The sequence below is a fragment of the Elephantulus edwardii genome, unplaced genomic scaffold (assembly GCF_000299155.1).
Source record: "Elephantulus edwardii isolate Elephantulus edwardi_28Jun2011 unplaced genomic scaffold, EleEdw1.0 scaffold00166, whole genome shotgun sequence".
NCBI lineage: Eukaryota > Metazoa > Chordata > Mammalia > Macroscelidea > Macroscelididae > Elephantulus > Elephantulus edwardii.
The window spans coordinates 4,386,956-4,412,931 of record NW_006399916.1 but is presented as its reverse complement, the minus strand read 5'-3'; the positions used below and the strand labels follow the sequence as shown (position 1 = coordinate 4,412,931).

The 25,976-nt window shown below is 42.6% G+C and overlaps 1 protein-coding gene across 1 annotated transcript in view; it reads left to right on the top strand.

The window, feature by feature from the left end:
- The window catches only part of EDARADD (EDAR-associated death domain), an 84,276-nt gene that overhangs the window by 32,135 nt on the left and 26,165 nt on the right, over positions 1–25,976 (top strand). Inside the window, exons 2-3 of the mRNA XM_006895388.1 lie at positions 19,662–19,882; positions 19,950–20,070. Of these exons, the coding sequence (XP_006895450.1) occupies positions 19,662–19,882; positions 19,950–20,070 (342 nt within the window). The remainder of the gene's footprint in view (positions 1–19,661; positions 19,883–19,949; positions 20,071–25,976) is intronic.

The following is a 25,976-nucleotide window of genomic DNA, read 5'->3' as shown; positions in this document are numbered from 1 at the left end:
CCCAGATTTGAGTGCTAAATCCTAGGCATAGTGCCTTGCCTGTGCCATTACACAGATCAGATTTGTTAGGAAGAATGAGAAGGCTGCATTGTTAGTTGTGGAGTCTTTTTTTTAAAAAAAATGGAATAAATGTGTAGGCATCAATTCTCCTTCTGTCCTCCCTAGTCATTGTCCAGCTCTCTGAAGCATAGCAAGTGATTGCAAAGACCGTGGCCTGTATTGGGCGCACCTTAGTCTCCAGTGTGACACCATTGCTCTTCAGTACTTTGGAGCGGTTCCTAACAGCAGACTTTCCCATCACAATGCGTCTTTTACTTTCCTGGATGCTGGTGCTAAGAGTGTTGACTGTGGAGCCAAGCAAGCTAAAGCTGTTAATGATCTCAATCTCTTCACCATCCATCCTGATGATGTCAATTGGCCCAGTGGCGAGAATCTTTGTCTTCTTGATATTGAGCCTCAATCCATATTGAAGGCTGCAGTCCTTGACACTCTGCAGCAGGCAGTCAGAGACAGTGAGATTGGCATGGGACAGAACAGGGTTTAGGGCTGTTGCACATAGGGCTGCTATGAGTGACAAGTGACTCGACAGCACATAACAACAAAAACAAAACAAATGTATAGGAGGGAGCTCTGGTGGCTTAGTTGTAAGGAATTGAGCTGCCATAACAAAGGTATGATAGTTGAATCCACCTGCTCCATGGGAGAAAGATGAGCAGTATTCTCTTACTGTCTCTAAAAACCCTCTTGAGGGTCAGCTACAGGACAATACACATCACCAACAAATGCTTAGGCATTTGGTGTCATAGTCCCTAGCGTGCGCTGCTAACCAGCAGCTCAGAGAGAGAAAGGTGGGCGTTCTCTTCCCATTAAGATTTACAGCCTCTTTGGGTTCACCACTGTCTTTTCCAGGGGTCTTTACCTCCTTTCCCTCTTTCTTTTTAACTTTAATTCCCCACCTTTCACTAACTATGGCTGTGTCTTATTACCTTAGTAAACCCTTTTAACTTGTTTTACTACGTTGCAAAGATAGACGATAGATAGATGCTAGATAGATAGATAGATAGATAGATAGATAGATAGATAGATAGATAGATAGACAAACAGACTTACAGCTTCAGAAACCAAATGGAGGGTCTCTATGAGAAGGCATTGACAATAGTTAATGAGGGAGCCTGTAGTATAGTCAGTAGAGTTACACTGCTGACCCATTTGTTGAACACTCCTCAGTAACAGTTAACTACTTTGATTGTGTTGTTCACCATCACCATTAACTTGCTCAGAGTCTCCCTCCCACTCCTGTCTACTCCACCCCACCCTTGGGCACCACCAGTAAACTTTGTTCTCGAAGCATGTGCCTATTGCAGATAGCTCATTCAAGTGGGATCACACAATATTTGTCCTTTTATGACTGATTTAATAATGTTGTTGTTATGTGCCACAGAAGCTCTGAACTCTGCCCTATTCTGAGCGAGTCTCACTGACTCCAGTACACTTACTCCCATTACCCCAGTAACTGTGCAAATCCATCTAATCTGGAGTCTTCCTCTTCTGTGCTGTCCCTCTGCCCTTCCAAGCATGATGTCCTCCTCTGAAGACTGGTCCCTCCTGTCCATATGCCCAAAGTATGTGAGACAGAGCTGCAAAATCCTTGCCTCCAAGGAGAAACTTGGTTTCACCCTCTCCAATACAGATCTGTTTGTTTCTCTTGGTGATCCATGGTGTGTTCAGTATTCTTCAGCATCACAACTCAAAGGCATCTTTGGTTCCTCTGTCATCCTTAGTTTTTGTCCAGGTCTCTGATGCATAGCAAGTAATTACGAAGACCATGGCCTGGATCAGGTGCACCTAGTCTCTAGACTGACATTGTTGCTCCTCAGTGCTCTGGAGAGGTCTCTGACAGCAGATTTTCCCAGTGCAATTCCTCTTTTGATTTCCTGACTCTTTGTGCCAAGAATGTTGATTAAAATTGTTAACAACCTCAATCTCTTCTCCATCTATCATGACGCTGCCAGTTGGCCCAGACTTCATAATATCTATTTATTTATTTTTTAGTTTTTTAAAAAAATGTTTTTTTACTTCAGTGATAGTTTGCAAACTGTGTTTCTTTTTTATAAAAGTGATTACCAACTCTTTGCTATTGTGAATAAAGCTGTGATAAACATGGGTGTGCATATATCTGCTTGGGTGGTGGTTATGGTTTCTTTGGAGTTGGAAACTACCTAAGTGCCCATCAACAAACAAATGGATAGAGAAGCTGTGGTATATTTACACAATGGAATACTATCCTGCATTGAACAACAAGGAATCATGCAATATTATTCAAAATGGATGACTTAGTAGGACATTATGCTGAGTGAAATATCTCAGTCACAAAAGTACAAATACTGCATAGTGCCACTGTTGCAAGACAGGACTGTCATAGGGGTTGGGGGAGACTGAGAAAGATGGGATAAATTATGTATACTGCATTAAAACAGATGAAGGAGAAAACGGTTTAAAAGGAATATGTGATTAGGTATTATTGTCATGACAGGAGTTCAGAACAAAGGCTGTGTAGTGGAGTTGACTTGGGGGGAGGGATTGTATAACAATGAAAGAATTTTACTTTTCAAAGAGAAGAGCTAACTGGGGGAGGGGGTGGGCTGGGAGAAAAGTGTAACAATGAATGAATGGAAATCCAAAGTCTCTATAAATTTTCATTAAAATTAATAAACAAAAAAAAAACCACCCAAAAAGTAATTACCATTGACTATTATAATAAAAGAGAGCTCTGATATCTTAGTTGTGAAAAACTGTGCTGCAATTCCACAGGCACAAGATTCAAACCCACTAACTGCTCCATGGGAGAATGATGGGCTTTCTATTCCCATGTAATTTATTGCCTCTGAAAGCCTGCTGGAGGGTCTGCTATGGGCCAGATCCAACTTGGTGGCACCCAACAACAACAATTTAATTGAAAGGATGGGTAAGAAGTTGTGCTGCCAACCCAAATGCAATTCGAGTCCATCATCTTCACAGGTGAAAGATGGACAGTTTCCTCCCGTACTATTTACTGCCTCTGAAAACTCACTGAAGGGTCAACTAAGAATCAGTTCTGAGTTGACAGCAGTGAGAGACCAGTATAATTAATGAGCTACAATATTAATCAAACTCTTATTGAATAATGTCTTCCTCATTGTATATAAGGAGCAGTAGTAAAATGGAGAAGGTTGAGTCTGACTTTTCCTGCTTGATAAAAGGGAACTGTCCCCAACAATAACATCCATTGTTGTTGTTGTTATGTGCCCTCGAGTCACTTGCGACTCATAGCTATCCAGTGTATAACAGCCCTAAACCCTGGTCTATCTCTTGCCAACCTTATTGTCTCTGACACACCTACCCCCATTACCCCAGTGACGGAATCACTCCATCTCATCAAAGGTCTTCCTCTCCTGCACTGTCCCTCCACCCTCCCAAGCATGACGTCCCTCTCCAAGGACTGATCCCACCTTACAACATGTCCAAAGTATGTCAGACAGAGCTTCAGGATCCATACCTCCAAGGAGCAGCCTGGTTTCACCCTCTCCAGGAAGTACTTTGTTTTCCTAGCAGTCCATGGTATATTTAATACTCTTCTCCAGCACCAAAGCTCAAAGGCATCAACTCTCCTATCATCCCTAGTCATTGTCCAGCTCTCTGATACATAGCAAGTAATGGAAAAGACCGTGGCCTATATCAGGCACACCTTAGTCTCCAGACTGGCATTGTTGCTCCTCAGTACCTTGGAGAAGTCTCTGACAGCAGACTTTCCCAATGCAATTTGTCTTTTAATTTCCTGGCTGCTGGTACCAAGAGTGTTGATTGTAGAGCCAAGCAAACTGAAGCTGTTAACAATCTCAATCTCTTCACCATCTATCATGATGCTACCAATTGGCCCAGTGGTGAGAATCTTTGTTTTCTTGATGTTGAGCTTCAATCCATATTGAAGACAGCAATCCTTGGCCTTCTGCAGCAAGCACTTCAGGTCCTTCTCAGTTTCAGGAATAATATACATAGTACCAAACAAATAACTACATGGTCAGACATGCCCCCCCCCCCGCCCCCATGCTATTGCACCTATTTCTACAAATGATTGGGTCCAATGTTTGTTATAAATTGACTCACAGACTTTACTTACAGTTGTGGGGTTTACTATGGAAGTAGGTTGGGGTGTGAGGGATACAAAGGCTATCACATAGTTAAAGTTTAGCTTAATGAACAGCAGCCCCAAGCCAGACTTAACAGCAAGACACAACTCCTCTATTAGTTCAGACAGCTTCTCAGTCAACAAGTGAAAGTCTAGGTTTAGTTAAGCAGCACAAATAAACCTCTGGTTATTCAGCAATCTTTGCTTCATAGAAGTCACAAGCAAAATCTTTAACTTTAGCTCTCTCTCCAATGTTCTGTCAGGCTACACCTTGCCATAGTCTCTTCACACTCTCTTCAGTGTCTCCAAAGTGTGGAAAGCATTCTCTCTTATATTGATTGATCCCACAGCTGTTTATGATTTGCAATACCACGTGACAACAGTTGAGGTAGCTGGAGACCATGACCCTAGCAGGAGCTAACACAATAAATAAAAAAGCCATTTTTCAAAGTTCTCACACCAAATTCTTCATCCAACTTATCTACTTAATTTTACTCCCCTCCCCTTCTGTTCCTGTCCCTGTTCACCTTCCAAGATCAATTCCATTTATAAACTTTTCCTAAGCTTTTTCTAAGCAATAGTCTTATACTATAATTGTCCTTTAGTGACTGACTTGCACTACTGAGCATATTTGTTCAAAATTCATTAATGTGCTATGTTTAACAAATTATTGATAATTTTTAGTAGTGAATAATACTGCTCCATTATGTGAGTATGTCAGAGTTTATTTATCCATTCATCCACTTTGGCTATTTCCAACTCTTTGCTGTATTGCACATAATGCTGACATGAACACGGGTCTGAGTATATCAGTTGGTATTGCAGCTCTTATCTTTTGGGGATCTATACCTAGTAGTGGGACTGCTGGGTCAAATAACATTAAAATTCCAAGCTTTCTAAATAAACACCAAACTAGTTTCCATTATTGTACTATTTACATTGCTACCAACAATTGACATATTTAAGCAAACAGATGCCACCCTGGATGTGCTCACCAAGTGGTGCCAAGAAGTCTGGATGGCAATTACTTGGCCAACTGACTGAAAGAGATCCATAATTCCCATCCAAAAAAAGGTGACGTGACAGAGTGTGGAAATTTTTGAGCAATATCACACACTAGCAAAATCCTGCTGAAAATTATCCAGAAATGATTGGAACAATACATTGACAGAGAACTACCAGAAATAAAGCTGGGTTTAGAAGAGGCTGTGGCACTGGAGATGCCAGTGTCAGATGGATCTTGGCAGAAAGCAGAGAGTACCAGAAGAATGTCTATCTGTGTTTCATTGACTATACCAAGGCATTTGACTGTGTGGGTCACAAGAAATTGTAGCTAACCTTGAGGAAAATGGGAATCTCAGAGCACTTGTTTGTGCTCATGTGAAACCTATACTTGGCCCAAGAAGCAATCCTCAGAAAGAGCAAGGAAACACTGCATGGTTCAAAATCAAGAAAGGAGTGCATCAAGGATGCATCCTGTCTCTGTACCTTTTCAATCTGTATGCAGAACAGATCATTCAGGAATCAGGGCTTTATGAAGAGGAATGTGATACCAAGATTGGAGGAAGACTCATCAACAACTACAATATGCAGATGACAAAACCTTGCTTGCTGAAACTGAAGAAGACCTGAAGTGCTTACTGCTGAAGGTCAAGGACTGTAGTCTTCAATATGGACTGAAGCTCAACCTCAAGAAGACAAAGATTCCCACCATGGGGCCAATTGACAGCACCATGATAGATGGAGAAGAGCTTGAGGTTGTTAGCAATTATGGTTTGCTTGGCTCCACAATCAACACTCTTAACACCAGCAGTTGGGAAATCAAAAGACAAATTGCATTGTGAAAATCTGCTGTCATGGACCTCTCCAGAATACTGAAAAACAACTATGTCAGTCTAGATACAAAGGTGCACCTAATCCAAGCCATGATCTTCTCAATTACTTGTTATGCTTCAGAGAGGACAGTAAGTAAGGATGACAGAAGAAGAATATATGCCTTTGAGTTGTGGTGCTGGAGAAGAGTCTTGAACATACTATGGACCACCAAGAAAACAAATAGGTTTGTCTTGGAGAAGATGAAACCAACTCTCACCTTGGAAGCTAGGATTTTGAAGCTCCATCTCACATACTCTGGGCACATGGCCAGGAGAGATTGGTCCTTGGAGAAGGACATCATACTCAGAAGGGTGGAGGGACAGCATAGGAGAGGAAGATCCCAGATGAGATGAATTGATGCAGTCAGTATCTGGGACAATGGGAGTTGGTGTGTCAGAATTACTGAGGCTAGCTCAGGACAGAAAAGGGTTCAGAGCTGCTGTACATAGGGTCGCTATACATAGCAGGCGACTCAATGGCACATAACAGCAACATACTATATTGGTTTTTGTTGGTTTTTTTTATTGTTTAAGCCTCTTGTTTAGTGTCAACAAGACCTTGGGGAGGGCCTTTGTATTTAAAAGTCGCTTGTTAGTATATTTTGGAGGAACATTCTTCTAGGTGGTAATACTCTGTACTGAGGTAACCTGGGGTGGTTGTGCCATTGGGATGCCAAATACCATAATGGTTACCCATGGTGGAGAGAGTTTTGTGGAGCTCACAGTTTAAGACAAGTTAAGAAGCAGGAGTGGCATCTGCTTCCTAAACAACATGTCTCCGGAAACCCTATGAACTTGGATAACTGATGATAGTTATAGAAAGGCCTTTTGTTCATAGGGTTACTATGAGTTATACTCAATGGCAATCAGCAACAATAATGAACAATGTATGAGAGTTCAAATCTCTCCACACCCCTGCCAGCATTTCTGATTTGCTATCTTGTTGCACGTTGCTATTCTTGCTGTAGTGAGATGATATCTCATTGTTGTTCTGATTGACCTCTCTCTTAGAATGAATTAGGGAGTTCTGGTAATTAGTAGGGAGTTTCACTGTTGATCCAAAAATGGAGCCTCTGGTGGTTTGAATTCATCAATAGCTAAGAGAAAGAAGGATGGGCAGGGTCATCCTGTGTGTGTGAAAACCTGCTGGAGCTGTGGGTTGGTTCCAACTTCACAATGATGAGAAAAAGAATAGCTAACGAGCGTTACTTTTTCTTCTTGTGTTTGTTGATTGTTGTGCCCACAAAATGTCCCTCAAAGAAATGCAAAAACACGTCTGAAATTTCAAGAGTGTTTATTATATTATTTCCACGCGTGGAGACTTTTCTCCTTTCTCAGGAAGGTGGTGAAGGAAAAAAGCCCCGAGTTTCCCCTCCCACTTGCTTTTATAGCTTTTTCTTGAGTGCCCCTGCTAGGGCAAAGAGATTGGTGGGCCGGGGGATCAGTCATTTGGTCATCTTTTGATGGGCTGGTTACTTTGCCCACCTTTACTCTTTTTGTGTCACGTAGGCACTAGTTAATTTCTTACTTTTCATGGACAGACCAGCCTTTACCCGGGGCACTCGTGTTTGCCCTAAGCTAAGAATTTTTATGGCCCGCTTCTGCCTCTAGCGTTAATGGGGGTTTATAAAAATGGGGTTTCTGCTGTCCCTTCATTGATAATCTGTGTCTTTTTTTTTTTTTGTGAAGTGTCTATTTGTGTCCTTTGCCCTTTTTGTAATTGGGTTACCTTTTTCTTGTTGAAGTATTAGTCTTTACTGTACATTTTAGAAATGAGTCCTTTGTCAGATATATCATTGCCAGATTTTTTTTTCTGTCTCTAAGTTTATTTTTGGAGAAGTCTTTAGATGCACATAAACGTGTCCAGTTTATCCTCTATTTTTGTGTATTTGCTATTACATTTGATAGTCTATTTATGCTGTAACTTAGGGCTTCTAATTTATTCCAGTTTTTCCTTTGATATTTATAGTTTTAGTATCCCTCTTGAGTTAGCGTTTTATTTGGTGTGAGGTATGAATCTTGTTTCAGTTTTCTGCGAATGGTTATCCAGTGTTAGCATCATCATTTGTCAGAGAGGCTGCCTATTCCCCACTTACTGGATTTTATCTCTTTGTCAAAGTTGTTGTTGTTAAGTGCCATCAAGTCAAGTATGACTATGGCAATCCTATCAACAACAGATCTGAACTCTGTCCTATTGTGTGCCATCCTCACCATCTTCCACACATTTTAATCCATTGCCACTGTACCACTTAATCTCATTGAGCATCTTCCTCTTCTTCAAACTTTCCAAGTATGATGTCCCTCTCCAAGGAATAGCCTCTCCCAACAGCATGTCTGAAATATGTGAGAAGCTTCACCATCTTTGCCCTCAAGAAGCACTCAGGCTGCACCATCTCTAAGACATACTCGTTTGTTCTTTTGGCCGTCCATGGGATATTTAGTACTGTTCTCCAACATCACAACTCATATGGAAATTCAAGAAAGATGATATAACAGAATGTGTAAATTATTGACATTAATAACACATACAAGCAAAATATTGCAGATTCTCCAAATACAGTTAAAACAGCACACTGACAGAGAACTACCAGAAGTTCAAGCTGGGTTTATTTATTTTTTTCTTTTTCTTTCAAGCTGGGTTTAGAAGAGGCTGTGACAGCAGGGATATTTCTGCTGATGTCAGAATGTCTGTTTGTGTTTTATTGACTATACAAAGGCATTGACTGTGTGGATCATAAAAAAGTATGGCTAATCATGAGAAGAATGAGAATTCCAGAACACCTAATTATGCTTACCTGAAATCTATACCTAGACCAGGAAGATGTTGTCCAAACAGAACAAGGGAATACATATTGTATGGTTTAGAATTGGGAAAGGTGTGTGTCAGGACTGTATCCTTTCTCCATACCTATTCATTCCGTATTTTGAGCAATTCATTCAAGAAGCTGGACTCTATAAAAAATAACCTGACATCAGGATTAGAGGAAGGCTCATCAACAACCGTGTCATGTAGATGACATAATCTTGCTTGCTGAAAGTGAGGAGGGCCTTGAAGCATTTGCTGAAGAGGATCAAGGGTTGCAGCCTTCAATATTAATTACATCTCAGCATCAAGAAAACAGAAGTCCTCACCACTGGCACAATAGGCAACAGTATCATAGATGGAGAAAAGATTGAAGTTGTCAACGATTTTATCTGGCTTGGATCCACAATCAACACCTTGGAACATGCAGTTAAGAGATCAGGAGGTGTACAGTATTGGGAAAGTCTGCTGTCAGGGATCTCTCTAGGGTCCTGAAAATCAATGATGTCAGTTTCAAGACTCAGGTGTGCCTGATTCAAGACAGAGTCTTTCCAGTCACCTGCTATACATCTGAGAGACAATTAATAAGGATGACAGGGCAAGTTGTCCATAAGTGGATGGGTTTATTTCTGGGTTCTCTGTTCTGTCCCATTGCTTTCTGTTCCTGTCACTGAACCAGTACCAAGCTGCTTTGATTACTTGTGGCTGTGTAGTAGGGTTTGGGATGGGTTTTATTCCTTTCCATATGAAATTTGGCCTTTTCCCATCTCTTTGAAAACTGATGGAGTCTGGAAAATTACTGCATTGCATTTGTAGCTTCCTTTTGGTAGTGCAGCCATTTTCACAATGTTTTAGTGTCCAGCCCATTAGCACAATGTGTTTTTCTATTAATGTAAGTCTTTTTTGGTAGTGTTCATAGGTTTCTTTGTATAGGTCTTTTTTATCTCTGATTAGATTTGTTCCTAAATATTTCATCTTTGGAGTAGCTGTTGTAAATGGTATTGTTTTCCTTATTTTCTGAATTCTCTTTACTTCTGCAGAAGAACCAGACTGAATTTTCTATTATTATTCTTATTATTATTCATTTTAATGAAAATTTAGAGAGACTTTGGATTTCCACTCATTCATTGTTGCACTTTTCTCCCTGCCCACTCCCCACCCCAGTACACTCTTCTCTTTGAAAAGTAAAATTCTTTCATTGTTTTGCAATCCCTCCCCTCAGGTCCACCAACCTATTATGCAGCCTTAGTTCTGGACTCCTGAGCAGACTGAATTTTGTGAGTTGCTCATGTAACCTGCCACTTTGCTGAATTGGTCAATTGTGTTGTTGTTATTGATGATTGCCATCAAGTTGAGCATGACTCATAGCGACCCTATGAACAAAAGGCCTGGAGCCTTTCTATAACTATCTTTATTTTTATCAAAGTTCACAGATTAGATCCAGTAATTTTCTTGTCAAGTCTTTGGAATTTTCAGTATATGATACGATTATATCATCTGTAAATAGGGTTTTACTTCTGGTCAATTTGGAGAGCTTTTATTTCCTTTTTTTTTTTTGTATTGCTCTAGGTAGAACTTCCAATATATTATTGATTAGGAGTCTGTTCAAATTTGCTACATCTGTGTTAAAGTAGGCAGTGAGTTTCTAAAAACTATGTCCATTTCTTCTAGATTTTCAAGTCTGGGTTTACTTTATAGAATTTTGTTAATGTAGTTTGCATTTTGTTGGTTCTGTTGGGACATTTATCTCATTACTTACCTGTCTTATTTGTACCTTCTCCTTTTCCTTTGTTAGATTTGCCAAGACCTTGTCAATTGTATTAATCCCTTCAAAGAATCAATTTCTAATCTTGTTATTTCTTTCTACTGCTTTTCTGTTTCATTTCTTTCAGCCATCATCTTTATTATTTTGTCTCATCTGAAAACCATGGGCTTCACTTGCTGTTTCTTTTTCTAATTGTCATAGGTGATAGGCTAAGGTGTTGATTTTGGTTCTTTCTTCTTTTTTTTAAGTGTGTGTTTGTTAGTACAAATTTTGACCTCTGAGTAACTGCTTTCACTGTGTTTCAAAGATTCTGGCTTATTATATTTTTACTCTTATTTGTTTCAAGAAGTTATTTCCCTTTTTGATTTTTTCTCTTACTCAATAGTATTAAAGCAAGGTAGTACTTGGTTTCCATATACTTGATATTTTTTCTTGATCTCCTTGTTACTGATTTCTAATTGTATAGCATTGTAGTCTGAGCAGATGCTTTTGTAATATTTCAGGGTTTGTTTTTTATTAATTTATTAAGACTCGCTCTGTGATCTAACATATAGTCTCTATGGAGAATGTTCCATATGCACCACAGAACAATGTATGGTATGCTTTAGTTAGGTGGATGTTTTATGTATGTCAACATATTCCAGTTGGTTTGGAATGGTGGAAAATAAACAAAGGAGAGGAAGACCCTCAACCAGATGAATGGACACAGTGACTGCTTCAGAGTGCCAGAAAGCGTGAGGATGGCACAGAATAGGATCTTTTGATCTTTTTCAGATCTTTTGATCCTAGAGTTGTTATGAGTTGTACGTATTCTACTCAGCAGCATCTAACAACAACAACCATGTGTTAGTTTGCTTTATGTATCTTGCATCTCTGTCATTGGGTACATAGATTTTAATTATACTAAGGTGCGCCTGATACAGGCCATGGTCTTTGCAATCACTTACTATGTATCAGAGAGCTGGACAATGACTAGGAATGATAGAAGGAGAATTGATGCCTTTGAGCTGTAGTGTTGGAGAAGAGTATTGAATATACCATGGACTGCTGAGAGAACGAACAGGTTTGTCCTGGAGAGGGTAAAGCCAGGCTGCTCCTTGGAGGCGAGGATTCTGAAGCTTCATCTGACATACTTTGGACGTGTTTCAAGGAGGGACCAATGCTTGGAGAGAGACATCATGCTTGGCAGGGTAGATGGACAGCGCAGGAGAAGAAGACCTTCTATGAGGTGGATTGATTCAGTGACTAGGGTAATGGGGGTAGGTGTGTTGGAGACAGTGAGACAGGCACAGGATGGATACACAGGGTTTAGGGCTGTTTTCATAGGGTCGCTATGAGTTGCAGGTGACTCGATGACACATCTCAACAACAACAATGTCCTCTTGATCAGCTGACTCTTTGATATTATATATCAGTTCCTTTTCTTTTATGCTGGTTTTTGTCTTGGAGTCTATCAGATATTAATATTACCACCCCTGTTCTTTTTGATTGCCATTTGCTTGATATATTTTCGCCACCCTTAGATTTTTTAATCTGGCTTTGTCCTTGTGTCTAAGAAGTGTCTCTGTTGACGGCATGTTGGGTCATGTTTTCTTACTCATTCTGCTGTTGTTTCTCTTGACTAGTGCATCTAATCCATTTGTATTTGGTGTGATTATTGATTGTTGTAGTTTTATTGCTGCCATTTTGCTGCACTCTCTTTTGTGCTGTTGCTAGTATTTTTGTTCCCTCTGTTTTTCTGGGCTGAGTTTCTTTTGCTTATGGCCTTTATAATTTCTTTCTGCTTGTTGTTCTTGCTTTGGTATATGCCATTTATACGCCTTATGCTTTTCCTTTTGTTTTATTTTGCTGAGGCGGTTGACTAGTTTTCATGGGGGTTACAATATCAGTTACTATTTTATTCTGAGTTTCATTTAGAAGTTCTATAACCATTTTCCTTTTCCCTCTTTCGTTGTGGTTGTTCTCATTTGTTACAGGGGCTTCTGGCAGTGCAGTCTGCAGGGAGTTGCACTGCTAGTCCAAAGGCAGCATCTTTCTGGTGGTTTGAATCCACGAGCAGCTCTGAGGGAGAAAAGATGAACACTCTCCGCCCATCTAGTTTATACCCTCAGAAACACTATGGAGGGTCAGCCTGAGTCACTTCCAACTCAACAGCAGTGAGTGAGTTCATACTTTGAAATTTCAGTGTCTGCATCAGTTTCTAAATTATATCATTATATATGCTAATTTTAGTTTGTTATCTGTTGTTTGTAGCTTTTTGGTCCAAAGAGCTTCCTTTAGTGTTTCTTGAAGAGTTGATCTAGTTTTCACACATTCCCTTAGTTTCTCTTGTTCCCAAAATTCCTAATTTCATTCCTAATTTTTTTAATGGACAGTTTTGCTGGGTATAGAATTCCTTGTTGGCAGTTTCCTCCTCCTTCAGAGTTTTGTATATGTTGTTCAATTGATTTCTTTCCTGATGGTTTCTGCTGAGAAAGGAAAGCTTAGTCTTACTGTTTCTCTCTTGTAGCTGACTCTTCATTTTTCCTGAGCTGCTTTCAGTATTCTTTGTCTTTTATTTTGAAAAATTTTATTATTTTTTGGTGTATTTCTCTTAGGGTCTGTCCTGTTTGAGGTTCACTCAGCTCTTTGAATGCATATTTTCTCCTTTGTTCTTTATATTTGGAAAGTTCTCTTTCAGCAAATCTTCAATTATTAAATCTGTGCTTTTTTTTGTCTTTTCCCATTCTAGGACTATAATTATACATAAATTATTCCTCTTGACATTGTCTCACATAATTTTTATGCTTTCTTAATTTTCCTTTTTTTTTAATGGTTCCTCTAACTATTAAAGGATTTAGCCTTCTTCTCACTAAGGTGTGTTCCATTGCTTCACTTCTGCTCTTGTCCTTCTAATGTGTTCTGTGTTTCTGAAATTTAAGTCTTAATGTTCTGAATTTCAGCTTGCTGACTTTGTATTCCTTCTAACGTTTAATGTATTTTTGTCTTGAATTATTTTTTTACGCTTGCCTAGAATTTTGTCCGTGTTTTCCAGGATTTTGTCTGTCATTTCATTGAACTTCTCTTCATCTGATGGAGACCCTTAAATACCGTGGTTTTGCATTCCTTGTCAGGAAGTCCCAATAGCATTTCATCCTGTGAAAGAATTTCTGGTTCTGTATGTTAATCACTTTTTTATTCCATTGCATCTTGTTTGGTTGACTCATTTAAAGTTATCTACTACCTCCATTTGATGGTATACCAAATTGTCATATCTCAACAAACATGCTGCTCTAGATGTGCTTACCAAGTTGTGCCAAGAAATCTGGAGGACAACCACTTGGCCAACTGACTGGAAGAGATCTCTATTTGTCCCCATAACAAAGAAAGGTGATCTGACAGAGTGTGGAAATTATTGAACAATATCGTTGATATCACATGCAAGCAAGATTTTACTGAAGATTATCCAAACATGACTGGAACAGCACATCAACTGAGAACTGCCAGAAGTGTGTAGGCTGGGTTTAGAAGCGGTTGTGGTAGTAGGGATATTGTAGTTAATGTTAGATGGATCTTGGCTGAGAGCAGGGAGTACCAAAGGAATAGACATTCCTTTTGTGTTTGTGTTTCATTGATTATGCAAAGGTGTTTGACTGTGTGCATCACAACAAACTTTGGCTAACTCTGAGAAGAATGTGAATCCCAGAATACTTGATTGTGCTAATGAGAAACCTATACTTGGACCAGGAGGCAGTCATCAGAAAAGAGCAAGGAAGTACTGCATGGTTCAAAATTGGGAAGGTTATATACCAGTGATGTGTCCTATCTCCATACCTTTATAATCTATATGTTGTTGTTGTTGTTGTTAAATGCCGTCGAGTCACAGGCGACTCATAACAACCCTATGAAGGAGAGTCCTCGACACTTGGGTGCCTTTCTTCCTCTCCTTGTTCATAGGGTTTCCCTATAATATATATACGGAACAGATTATCCAGATTGTCCTTGGAGAGGGACATCATGCTTGGGAGGGTGGAGGAACAGCGCAGGAGGGGAAGACCCTCTATAAGATGGATTGATTCATTGACTGGGGTAATGGGGTAGGTGTGTCAGAGACAATAAGATTGGCTCAGGATACAACGGAGTTTAGGGCTGTTGTGCATAGAGCCACTATGAGTCGCAGGCGACTCGACGGCACATAACAACTTAGACATTAGGTAGTGGTGTCTTTTGTTTGTTTTGTTTTATCTGATTGAGCTGTGTAGAGTTGTGCTGCTTGCTGGTCCTAATGTTGCACCTCCTGATCTGATGAGGGTTTATGTGCAGTTCTCAGTTCACCATTATGTAGAGTAGTAGCTGAGGGCAGACTGGGCTGATGCTGTTTGCAGTCTTGTACAGACCAGGTGGAGCAGTAGCCGGTCTTTAGTCTTGCCTGGTGGGTGAAACTGTGGGAGGTGGGTGTGTGTGGCTGGACACTGCTGATTTCTTCCCCATCATCATCTAATTGTTGGCATGTATACCATTGCAGTCCCAAGTTCCTATCCTGAGGTGGTTGTTATTGTTATGTACCAGTGAGATAGAACTGACCCATAGCTGACCCTCCAGTGGGTTTTTTCAGAGGCATCTGATCACATGGGAGTTGACAGAGCAACTGGTGGATTTGAACCTCATGCCTTCAGGTTGACAACGCAGCTCCTCACCACTAGCTCACCAGAGCTCCCTATGCTAAATATACATCTCTTCAGAATGGACACACTTCACTGTTTAAGGTTTCATATTACATCAATCTCCTTATTTGGTGTTTCCATTCCTTTTCTTCCATGGGTCTGTATTTAAAGTACTTCCTTGCCTTTTCTTTTTAAACAGGAAGTTCCAGAATTATCATGTGTATCTGTTATCTTTGTTTTCTGGTTAGGTGAAGAGGGCCTGAACTGCTGTCTAGTCTGCCAGTTTACTCAGACACTATCCATTTACTTTTCACTTACTAGTAAGTGGTTGATGTCTCTGATGTAATGCAGTATCCTAGACCATGTGACTAAGGATGTGACAAGCAGCTCTAGAGTCTGATGTGGAAGGTGGCTGAGCAGAACAGAGAGATCAGGAGAATGATGTCACACTTAGTGATGTCACATGGACTTAACAATGTCTGCATTCCTGGGATAGAATGAGGAGCTTCCACAGTAATGGGATGGAAAGGTTTTAGAGGTCCTTCTCCCATCTCTGAATGTCCAGGCAGCTCTGTGTCAAGAACCCTGTTATGACCTCGTTGTTGAGTTTCATAAAGTCAGAACCCACCCACAGCTGACCCTCTAGCAGGTTTTCCGAGGCAGTAAATAACACTGGAGGAGTTTGCCAGTCCTTCCTCAGAGAGTAGCTGCTGGATCACACTGTGTACCTTTGGGTTGGCAGCACAATTCCTCATCACCAGGGCTCCCTGCCTTGGCCGGGTGATCGCTGGAAACCAGTAGTGAATCTTTTTTCCCCCTGTCTTCTGATGTTACCCATTGGAATGGATTCCATGATCTCCTAACTTCCCATTAGGGATGAAGTAAGAACTGTTTGATTTGCCTTTAGAGGAGAAGCAAAAGGACTCAGTAATCTATGAGACAGATCTTGTTGGAGCTTGAAAGGATTGTTGCCTGTCAAGGGCTGCAGGTAAGGGCCTGGTGGGCTGATTTACATAAGATAGCATCTACAGCAAGCACGGTTCCCTGTTATTAGAACGTACTTAATTATTTTAAGCTTGTAGTTCAGTGCGACATTATCCAGCCAGGCCAGCAAGGCTGCTGGGTGAGATTTTGCCAACTTCTCCTCAGTCCTATTTGAAGCAAGCATCAGTATCTCTTTATATCAGTTGTATCCTAGTAGCTTTAATCACATTTTCCATGTAGAGACACAGCCGGCACCCTTCTGCCAGGGAGGCCTCAAGCTGTTAAGACCTTAAGAGGCTTCAGGGGGATTCTGGACTAAGATGGGATGGAAAGAAAGGGTTCTCAATCTCCTTCCAAAACCAGACTGTGGATCACACAGTCTGTTTCACAACTGACTGTGGTGATGATGCCAGACTGAGCAGAATTTCATTGTGTTGGGCATGGGGATGCCATGAACCTGGGGTCAACTGACAGCAACTAACAGTAATGTTGAACTTGATCATTACCAGCACTATAGGAAAGCCTCAGATCTTCCCAGATATAGGCAAGGCAAGAAAGAGAAGCAAGTGCTTTGCTGATGCTTTTGTTAGGTGCCATGAAGTTGACAGTGACTCATAGCAACCATGTGAACAACAGACCTGAGCCTTGCATTTAAAGAGGCCCACTGCTCAAGCTGGGACTCCAAGCCTGAGGCCCACTTATATTGTCAGGACCCACAAAGCCAAGCCACTTGTCTGAATTGCAATGGGTGGCACAGAGCTTAGGAGATAGGTCACAAACGAAAGGGCCTAGAGGGCCATCAGTCATAATAACAAGAGACAATGCTAAGAGATCAGAGTGACAAGGACAGAAAAGGAAGGAGGTGATGTAGGAGTCCATGTCACAGGTGAGGGTCACACCTAAGAGGTGTGTGAGAGACAGAGACAAGTCAGGGTCACACCTAAGGGGGTGTGTGTGTGTGTGTGTGTGTGTGTGTGTTGAGATCTAAGATTCCTGTTCCGCTGGCAACTCATTCTTACCCACTGTTGTGAACTCATTTCCAGCTCAGGACCTAGTGCATGACCATTGTGCCCCAGGCAGTTTCCAAGATTGTATCATAAAACAGATTGCCACATCTTTCTCCCATGGAGCAGCTGGTGGTGTCAAACCACTGACCTTTCAGTAAATGGCCAAGTGCCCGCTACACCATCAAAACTTTTGGGGAATCAGTACTCACTTGCTCATTGGCCTTTGAGTATTGTGACTCATAGCTGACTCTCCAGCAGGTTTTCAGAGGTTTTAATTTCACAGGCAGAGATTAACCGGCTTTCTTTCATGGAACAGCCGGCGGATTCAAACTTCCTGGCTTTGCACTGGCCCAAGATTAAGTCCCAAGTTCTTGGGACTTAAGTAATCATTACGATTTCTGGCTTAAAATAGATGGGTCATGTCTATCTAGGCTGCCATCCTGTTTTTTTCTACAATATTCTCAATATATGAGCATGCCTGTGGAATTGTGGCTTCAGAATGCAATGGGTGTCCCCCCCCCCATTTACTCTCTGTACCCTGACAAGGAACTTTGTTTTTGAATGACTGGCTTAATTCCAAAGACTTTAATTAGTTGTTGCTAGACTGTCAACAGATAAAACAGCAGCTTCTCCCTTTCATTTGGTGATATATTTCTTTTTAAATTTTATGCAAAACCTTTACTTGAACCAGGAGGCAGTCATCAGAACAGAGCAAGGAAACACTGCATGGTTCAAAATTGGGAAGGGTGTGTGTCAAGGATGTGTCCTACCTCCATATCTTTTCAATCTATATGCAGAATAGATTATCCGAGAGGCTGGGCTCTATGAGGAGAAGTGTGGCATCAGGATTGGAGATAGACACATCAACAATCTGCTTTGTGCAGATGACACAACTCTGCTTGCTGAAACTGAGGAGGACCTGAAGCACTTGCTGCAGAAGGTCAAGGACTACAGCCTTCAATATAGATTGAAGCTCAACATCAAGAAAACAAAGATTCTCACCACTGGGCCGATTGTCAGCATCATGATAGATGGTGAAGAGATTAAGATTGTTGAAAGTGTCGGTTTGTTTGGCTCTACAATCAACACTCTTGGTACTAGCAGCTGGGAAATTAAAAGAAGCATTGCATTGGGAAAGTCTGCTGTCAGAGACCTCACCAAAGTACTGAAGAGTGACGATGTCAGTCTGGAGACTAAGGTGCACCTGATACAGGCTATGGTCTTTGCAATTACTTGCTATGCGTTAGAGAGCCAGACAGTGACTAGGGATGATAGAAGGAGAGTTGATGCCTTTGAGCTGTGGTGCTGGAGAAGAGTATTGAATTATATCATGGACTGCTAGGAGAACAAACAAGTTAATCCTGGAGAGGGTTAAACTGGACTGCTCCTTGGAGGCAAGGATTCTGAAGCTTAGATCCCTGTGCCCATCAAAAGTTTTTTTCCAACAGGGTGAAAAGAAAACCTACCAACTGGGAACAAACATTTGGCAATACCATCTTAGACAAGAGTCTCATATTGAAAGTTTATAGAATACACTAGGGCCTCCACAAGAAGAAAACAGATAACCCAATTACAAAATGGGCAAAAGACATGGAAAGAATTTTCACAAAGGAAGATATCCAAATGGCCAACTGACATATGAAGAAATGCTCCAAATCACTGGCAATAAGAGAGGCAAATCAAAACTACAATGAGATATCATCTCACTCCAGTAGCAGTGGCAAAGTTTAACAAGACAGAAAGTAATAAATGTTGGAGAGGATGTGGAGAGCTAGGAACTCTTACACACTGTTGGCGGGACTGTAAAATGGTACACCATTCTGGAAGGCAGTTTGTTGCTTCCTCAAAAAGCTGAACGCAGAAATTCCATATGACTCAGCTGTTCCTTTGCTTGGAATATACCATTTGGTGATATTAATCATTAGGTATGTATTTTGACTAAAGTTCAGGTGACTCAAGCCATAGTATTTTACTCATATGCATCTAAAAGTTGGACAGTGAGTAAGACAGACCAAAGAAGAATTGATGACTCTGAATCACTGTGCTGAGGAAGAGTACTGAATGGACTGCCAGAAGCAACAAGTCTGTGACCAGGGTGATGCTTAAAGGCAAGGTTGGTGAAACTGCATCTCATACACTTTGGGTATGCTGTCAAGATTGACCAGTCCTTGGAAACAGACACCATGCTGGGGAAGGTGGAGGGTCAGAGATAGAGAAGAAGACCCTCCACAAGGTGGCGTGACACAGTGACTGCAGCAGTGGGTGTGAGCATGAGAGTGGAGCAGGATGGGACAGGGTTGTGATCTGTTATTCACAGTGTTGCTAGGCATTCTACTGCACTGGATGACACCTCAAAACAACAGTCCTGTCTCTCTGTGCCCTCTGCCTGACCTGCAGCTATGAGCACTTTCAACTTGTAGACAGACTCCCCGGGTTTGGCAAGCCTGATGGGGCTCTGCATGAGAAGAAGGAGCCCAAGACCAGGCTGGACCCCCAGCCAGAGCCAGTTCCAGCTCTAGCAGATTGGAGACCCAGCCCAGAATCCTCGCTGACTCCCGAACTCCTGTGTTTCTTCTATAAACACAGCAGTGAGTCCTGGGCCATCTACCAGTCCCACGTGCTCAAAGATGGGGCCAGCCAGGTGCCATGCCCCATCCAGTGCTATTACGTGTGCCCACACCTGCCACTTCTGCCTGCTCCCCAGACAGGGCTACACCTCTGTCTACAGCTACACCACCCACAGCTCAGCTGGCAAGAAGCTTGTCCGGCTGGACAAACTGAAGACACAGTACCCAGGGCACCACCACAAAGGAGGTGCAGGTTCCAAAGGTGCCGGGAAGTTTTCAGAACCCTCACCTCCGTCCTGTAGTCCCTTCACTTCTGCACTGGAGGCTAGCACAGGGAGGATCCTGGAGCCCCGCTTTCACAAGGGAATGGAGACCCAGGCTGAACTTGAGGCCCCAGGGGCTATTGGGGAACAAAGCCTGACAGCATAGTTGAAACAGCTCCTGTGGGGAAAAAGGGTCTTCAGGTCCTTTCTTACCTGCCCACCTAACTGCCAGGCCCAGCTTGTCCTATTCACACACTCACTTGTGAAGCTTGTGCTCAATAAACACCTTATGAATAGGAAAAAACCAACACACAGAACCCCACAATATTTTTAAATCTGTCTTCTTTTCCTTTACATAAGTAAACATTACCTCTATTAAAGAAAATTATTTAATAGAATCTTATATTCCTTGCTTTAAGTTCTGTTCAACAGTCTTTAACAGATACTCTAAGGTAATGTGATTTGGCAAAGGATGGGAAAACATGCATGACTGTTTCCTAGGGGGTAGTATACCCAAGACACTGCACAGGAAAGAGGCAAGCATGGCCCATCTGGTGAGAACAACGGTAGGAGAGGCTATATTCGTCACCAACGTCAAGTTGGGGGAAATCCAGTAACTTTTCTCAGAGAGAAATAAACCACCAGAAAGTCCATTTTCTGATACACATTTAGCTGCTAACACATAAAACTAAAAGAAAAAGAATGCTATGTGTGTCCATCCATCCACACCACTGACCAGTGCCTGCTGGGGGTGGTTATGGTTAGGTGCATTGAGTTGACCATTCCTCATAGTGACCCTATGAATACCAGATCTGTACCTTGGCAGCCTGAAGTACTGTTTCTGCCTCTCTAGTTCGGTCTCCATTTCCCTGGGGACTGTTCCCGTCATGTGGCATGCCTGCCTGATCCTGCTGGGGGCTCGCAGCTGTGTGCAGGCAGGACTCCACACGACCTGCTGGGGGGTGAATGTTGTGGGGACAGCGGCCCTGGGAGCTGCTGTGGTTAGCCTTGTAAAAGCAGAAGACTGCAGACGGGAAGTTCTTATCCTTTCAGAGATGTTCTGTAATCTTCCACACAGACTAACACTCACTCCTTCTCTTTGCCTCTTCTCTAATATCTCTCTCTCACACACCCCCTCCTCCCTAAATAAGTACTAAATAAGGTAAATGTGCTAAAGAACAAGGACGTCAGTTTAAAGACCGAGGTGCCCCTGATCCGAGCCATAGCCTTTTCACTTACAGTCTGTGCATCTGAAAGTTGGACAGTGAATCAGGATGACAGAAGAATGGCTGCCTTTGAGTTGTGATGTTGGAGAAAGAGTACTGACTACCCCAGGGACTGCCAAAGGAACACGTTTCTCTTGGAGCAAGTTCAACTCTAGTGCTCTTCAGAGGCAAGGACGGTGAAACGTCATCTCACACACTGTGGGCATGTTGTAAGGGGCAGCCAGTGCCTGGAGAAAGTGCTGGGAAGGGTGGAGGGTCAGTGAGAGAGAGGAAGACCTCAAGGGAACGGATCGACACAGTGACTGTAACACAGGCTCGAGTATCCGGGATGACGAGATGGTGCCACATCCTGGGCAAGGTTCAGTTCTGTTCTTAGGATTGCTACAAGTCATCGTCGACTTGACAGCACCAAACAGCAGCAACAACAAGACTTCAGATACAGAAGCTGCTTGACTATAATGAGCAACTGGGTTTTGTTCCAGCAGCAGCAGTAGCAGGGAAGACAATTCAAACAGAAGAATTGCTCTGATTGCTGTTGTTAGCTTTCGTTGAGTACAGCTCATAGTGAACTTACGAACCATAGATCTGAACATCAGATCCGATCCTGTGCCGTACTCAAAATCTCTGATGCACTCAGCACATTGCTGCAGTCACTGTCAGTCCATCCGGTTGAGGGTCTTCCTCCCTTTTGCCTACCCTCCACCTTGCCAAACTTGACATCCGTCTCCAAGGAGTAGCCTCTCCTGGTAACATGCCCAAAGTATGTGAGATGAAGGTTTATCATCTTTGCCTCCAAGGAGCACTCTGACTGCACCTTTTCCAAGACATATCTGTTCCAATTAGCTGAAGGCAGGGGGAACCATAGCTGCTAAAGACATGAGATTATTTCTTGTGTGCAAAAAAAAATGAGGCTTGTGATTAGATAAGTCTATATGCAGGGCTGGCACGTGGTAATTTATGAGCTGGGTGAGAAATAGCTTCTTAAAAGAGAGGAAACTATTCAAAACTCAACCAAACCATGCATTTAGCTTATTTGAAAGGATAAAGCCCCAACACCTTCAAATAGAGCACCTGAAAGAGATCCTAATCCAGCATCCCCTCAGTCACTCAGTGACTGAGGCAATCGGTGCAGCTACCAAAGCCCAGGCTTCAAACCCCCATCTAGTGCTCCTTCAGCAGACGCGTTAGTTTCAAAGAGGGATCTCTGTTGTATGAAGATGGTGCAAACACAACATATGAGATTGGTGTCCTGTGCTGACTTCATTAAGAAAACTCACCCTCTCCGAGCAGGTCAGAGCATCCCTCGCAGTCACGTACACTACAGGACATGTCAGTAATGCCAGCAACATCCCAGTCAAACGAGCTGCTTCTCTGATGATCTTGTGACAGAAACCCAATTAAGTCTCAGTAGATTTAGACACTTCTCTTGAGCTGTTTGTTTCTGTCATTTTGTAAACACACTTAAATCCAGAGGTGCAACAGACCAGGGAAAGGATGATGTCCTAGACGGAGAATGGAAACCCAGGCCTAACTCAAGTGGTGTTGTAGCTGTTCAGTGCCATCAAATCAACCACAGCTCATGGTGGCCCTGTGACCTTTGTCCCTGAAGCTAGTGGAGGCAAGACTCACAGACAGGTCTGATCACAATGCCTACATTCTTTTCACAGTGCTGTGCTGTCCTTAATGAAGGGAGGGGAAAGGAAAGGATGAAACTATCCTTAATAATAATAAAAAAATCTTTATTGTATGTTGTTAGGTGCCATAGAATTGACTACAACTCCTAGTGACCCTGTGAAGGCGTCTGAGCACTGCGCTGTCCTGTGGCACCCTCCTCATCTCTAACACACTGGAGTCCACCATTACGGTTGCTGTGTCGATCCGTCTCCCTGAGGGTCTTCCGCTCTTTCTCTGACCCAGCATGACAGCCTTTCCAAGGACTGGCCTTCCCTGACAACATGTCCAGAGTGTGTGAGATGACCTCTCACCATCCTTGTCTTTCAGAAACACTTTGGTTAGTCTTACTCGAAGACAGACTTGTTTGTCTTTTGGCGGTGTGTAGGGTATTGAGTACTCTTCTCCAATACCACAGAGTAGAGAGAGAACCAAATCTAAAAAGAAAAAGGAAACAGCAGTACACCATCTTGTGCATGAACTCTGCCCTGTAGGATCCCAATGCCATACAGACGTCTTCATCTTCTGTGGAATGGTTCAGGGGTTCAATTAGCAGACCAGGCCTTAACCCATGGCACCGCCGGGCTCGTTATACTTTAATCCCTCCCTCCTTCACTCTCTCCTGTCGAGTTGGAACCAACTAACAGCTGACCCTTCATTGGGTTTCAGGTTCCTAAAGGCATGGGAGGAGATGGCCCATCTTCCTGCTGTAGGGTGGTTGGTGGATATGAACTGCCAAAGGGACAGTCTTTGGTATAGCATCACAACTCCAATGGATTAAGCCACAAGGGCTCCCCTGCACTTTCATAGGGACCATACCTCATTTATCAAGTATCTCTTACATATCTCACTAATGTCAAAGAAGAATTGAAACACTTGAATTGTGATACTGGTAAAGAGTACTAATGCCCCTTGAACTAAAAAAAAACCGATGAAATCTGTCTTGGAGGAGGTGCAGCCAGGGTGCTGCTCAGAGGCGAGGATGGTGAAGCTTCATCTCACGTACTTGGGGCATGTTGTCAGAAGGGCCCAGTCCTTGGAAAGAGATATCATGCTGGAAAAGGCGAAGGGTCAGAGGAAGAGAATGTCCCCAACAAGGTGGATCAGCACGATGATTGTGACAGTGGGCTCGAGCATAGCAGAGATGGTGAGGCTGGCGCAGGAAAAAGCGGGCTCGGGTCTTTTGGTCGCAGGGCAGCTGTGAGTTGTCAACACCTAACAAAGAGAGCCGTATTACATGTCCAGTGTGTACCACAGTCATGGACCTCTCTAAGATGTTAACATGAACTGATGTCAGTTTAAAGAATAAGATACACCTGATCCAGGCCTTTCTATGCATCGGGAAGTTAGACAGTCAATAAAGAAGAAGGGTCCTCACTGAATATCCTATGGACTGCCATAAGAACAAATAGATCTTGGAGGAAATACAACCAGAGTTCTCCTTGGAGGTGAGGATGGTGGAATTTTATCTCACATATTTTGGGTATGATGTCAGGAGGGTCCAGTCCTTGGAAAGAGACATCATGCTGGGAAAGGTGAACGGTTAGAGAAAGAAGACCCTCCACAAGCCGGATTGACACAGTCAACAAGCCGGATTGACACAGTGATTGGAACAGTGGCCTCGAGCATGTTGGAATGAAGCAGGAAAGGACGAGGTTCTGATGTGCAGGCCACTCAGTGGCACTAATAGCAACAACTTTGCATGTCTGGTGTGTGCCAAGCACTGTCCTGGGTACCAGGGACCCAGCCCAGTGAGAGGTCAGACAAAAGCCCCAAAGGGAAGCAGGGTTTGCTCAGAACCTGTTTTCCTTAGGTTTTGGAAAAAATCAGTGCTGTCTGTGTCCCACTGTGGGTATGGCTCTAATGAATGTTGCTTTTTGGTTTCCAGGGAGAAGAAAATGGCCTCCCGGACAGTACTGGAGAATGCCTTCCAGGTAAATGATTGATCTGAGCAAGGCTACATGAAAGAATTTGTTTATCATTAACTTTAAACACATGCATTCCATAGATAATGCAGCTTCTCCAGATTTGGGCCATCGGTGCCACAGGGAACTGCGTCTTCTAGGATCCAGCAGAGCCTCTGGAGGGAGTTCTGTCTGCTGAGCACACTGTGAGGGGCATGGGAGGTGCAGCTCATCTCTTTGTAGTCTTCTCTTTCTCTGACCCTCCAACTTTTCAGGAATAATGTCTTTTTCCAGGGATCCTCCCCTCCCCCCCGACAACATGCCCAAATTATGTGAGAGAAAGTATCACCATCCTTGCCTGATTACACTTCATCCAAGACAGATTATTATGTCCTTTTGGCAATCCAGGAGATAGTCTGTATTCTTCTCAACACCACAATTGAAAGGCATCAACTATTCTTTGCTTTTCCATATTGATTGTCCATCTTTTACCTAGATATGACTAACTGAAAATACCATGACTTGAATCAGGCATGTTGTTGTTGTTGTTGTTGTTGTTATGTGCTGTTGAGTTGTTTGTGACTCATAGCGACCCTATGTAGAATAGCCCTAAACCCTACTCTATCCTGTGCCAACCACACTGCCTCTGACACACCCATCCCAATTACCCCAGTCACTGAATCAATCCACCTCATAGAGGGTCTTTCCCTCCTGCGCTGTCCCTCCACCCTCCCAAGCATGATGTCCCCTCCAAGGACCTGTCCCTCCTTATAATATGTCCAAAGTATGTCAGACGAAGCCCCAGAATCCTTGCCTCCAAGGAGTAGCTTGGTTTAACTCTCTCCAGGGTGAATCTGTTTGTTTTCTTGGCAGCCCATGGTACATTCAATACTCTTCTCCAGCACCACAGCTCAAAGGCATCAATTTTCCTTCTAACCTCCCTAGTCATTGTCCAAATCTCTGATGCATAAAAGTGATTGCAAAGACCATGGCCTGTATTAGACGCACCTTAGTCTCCAGAGACACACCGTTGCTCTTGAGTACTTTAGAGAGGTCCCTAATAGCAGACTTTCCCATCGCAATACGTTTTTTGATTTCCTGGCT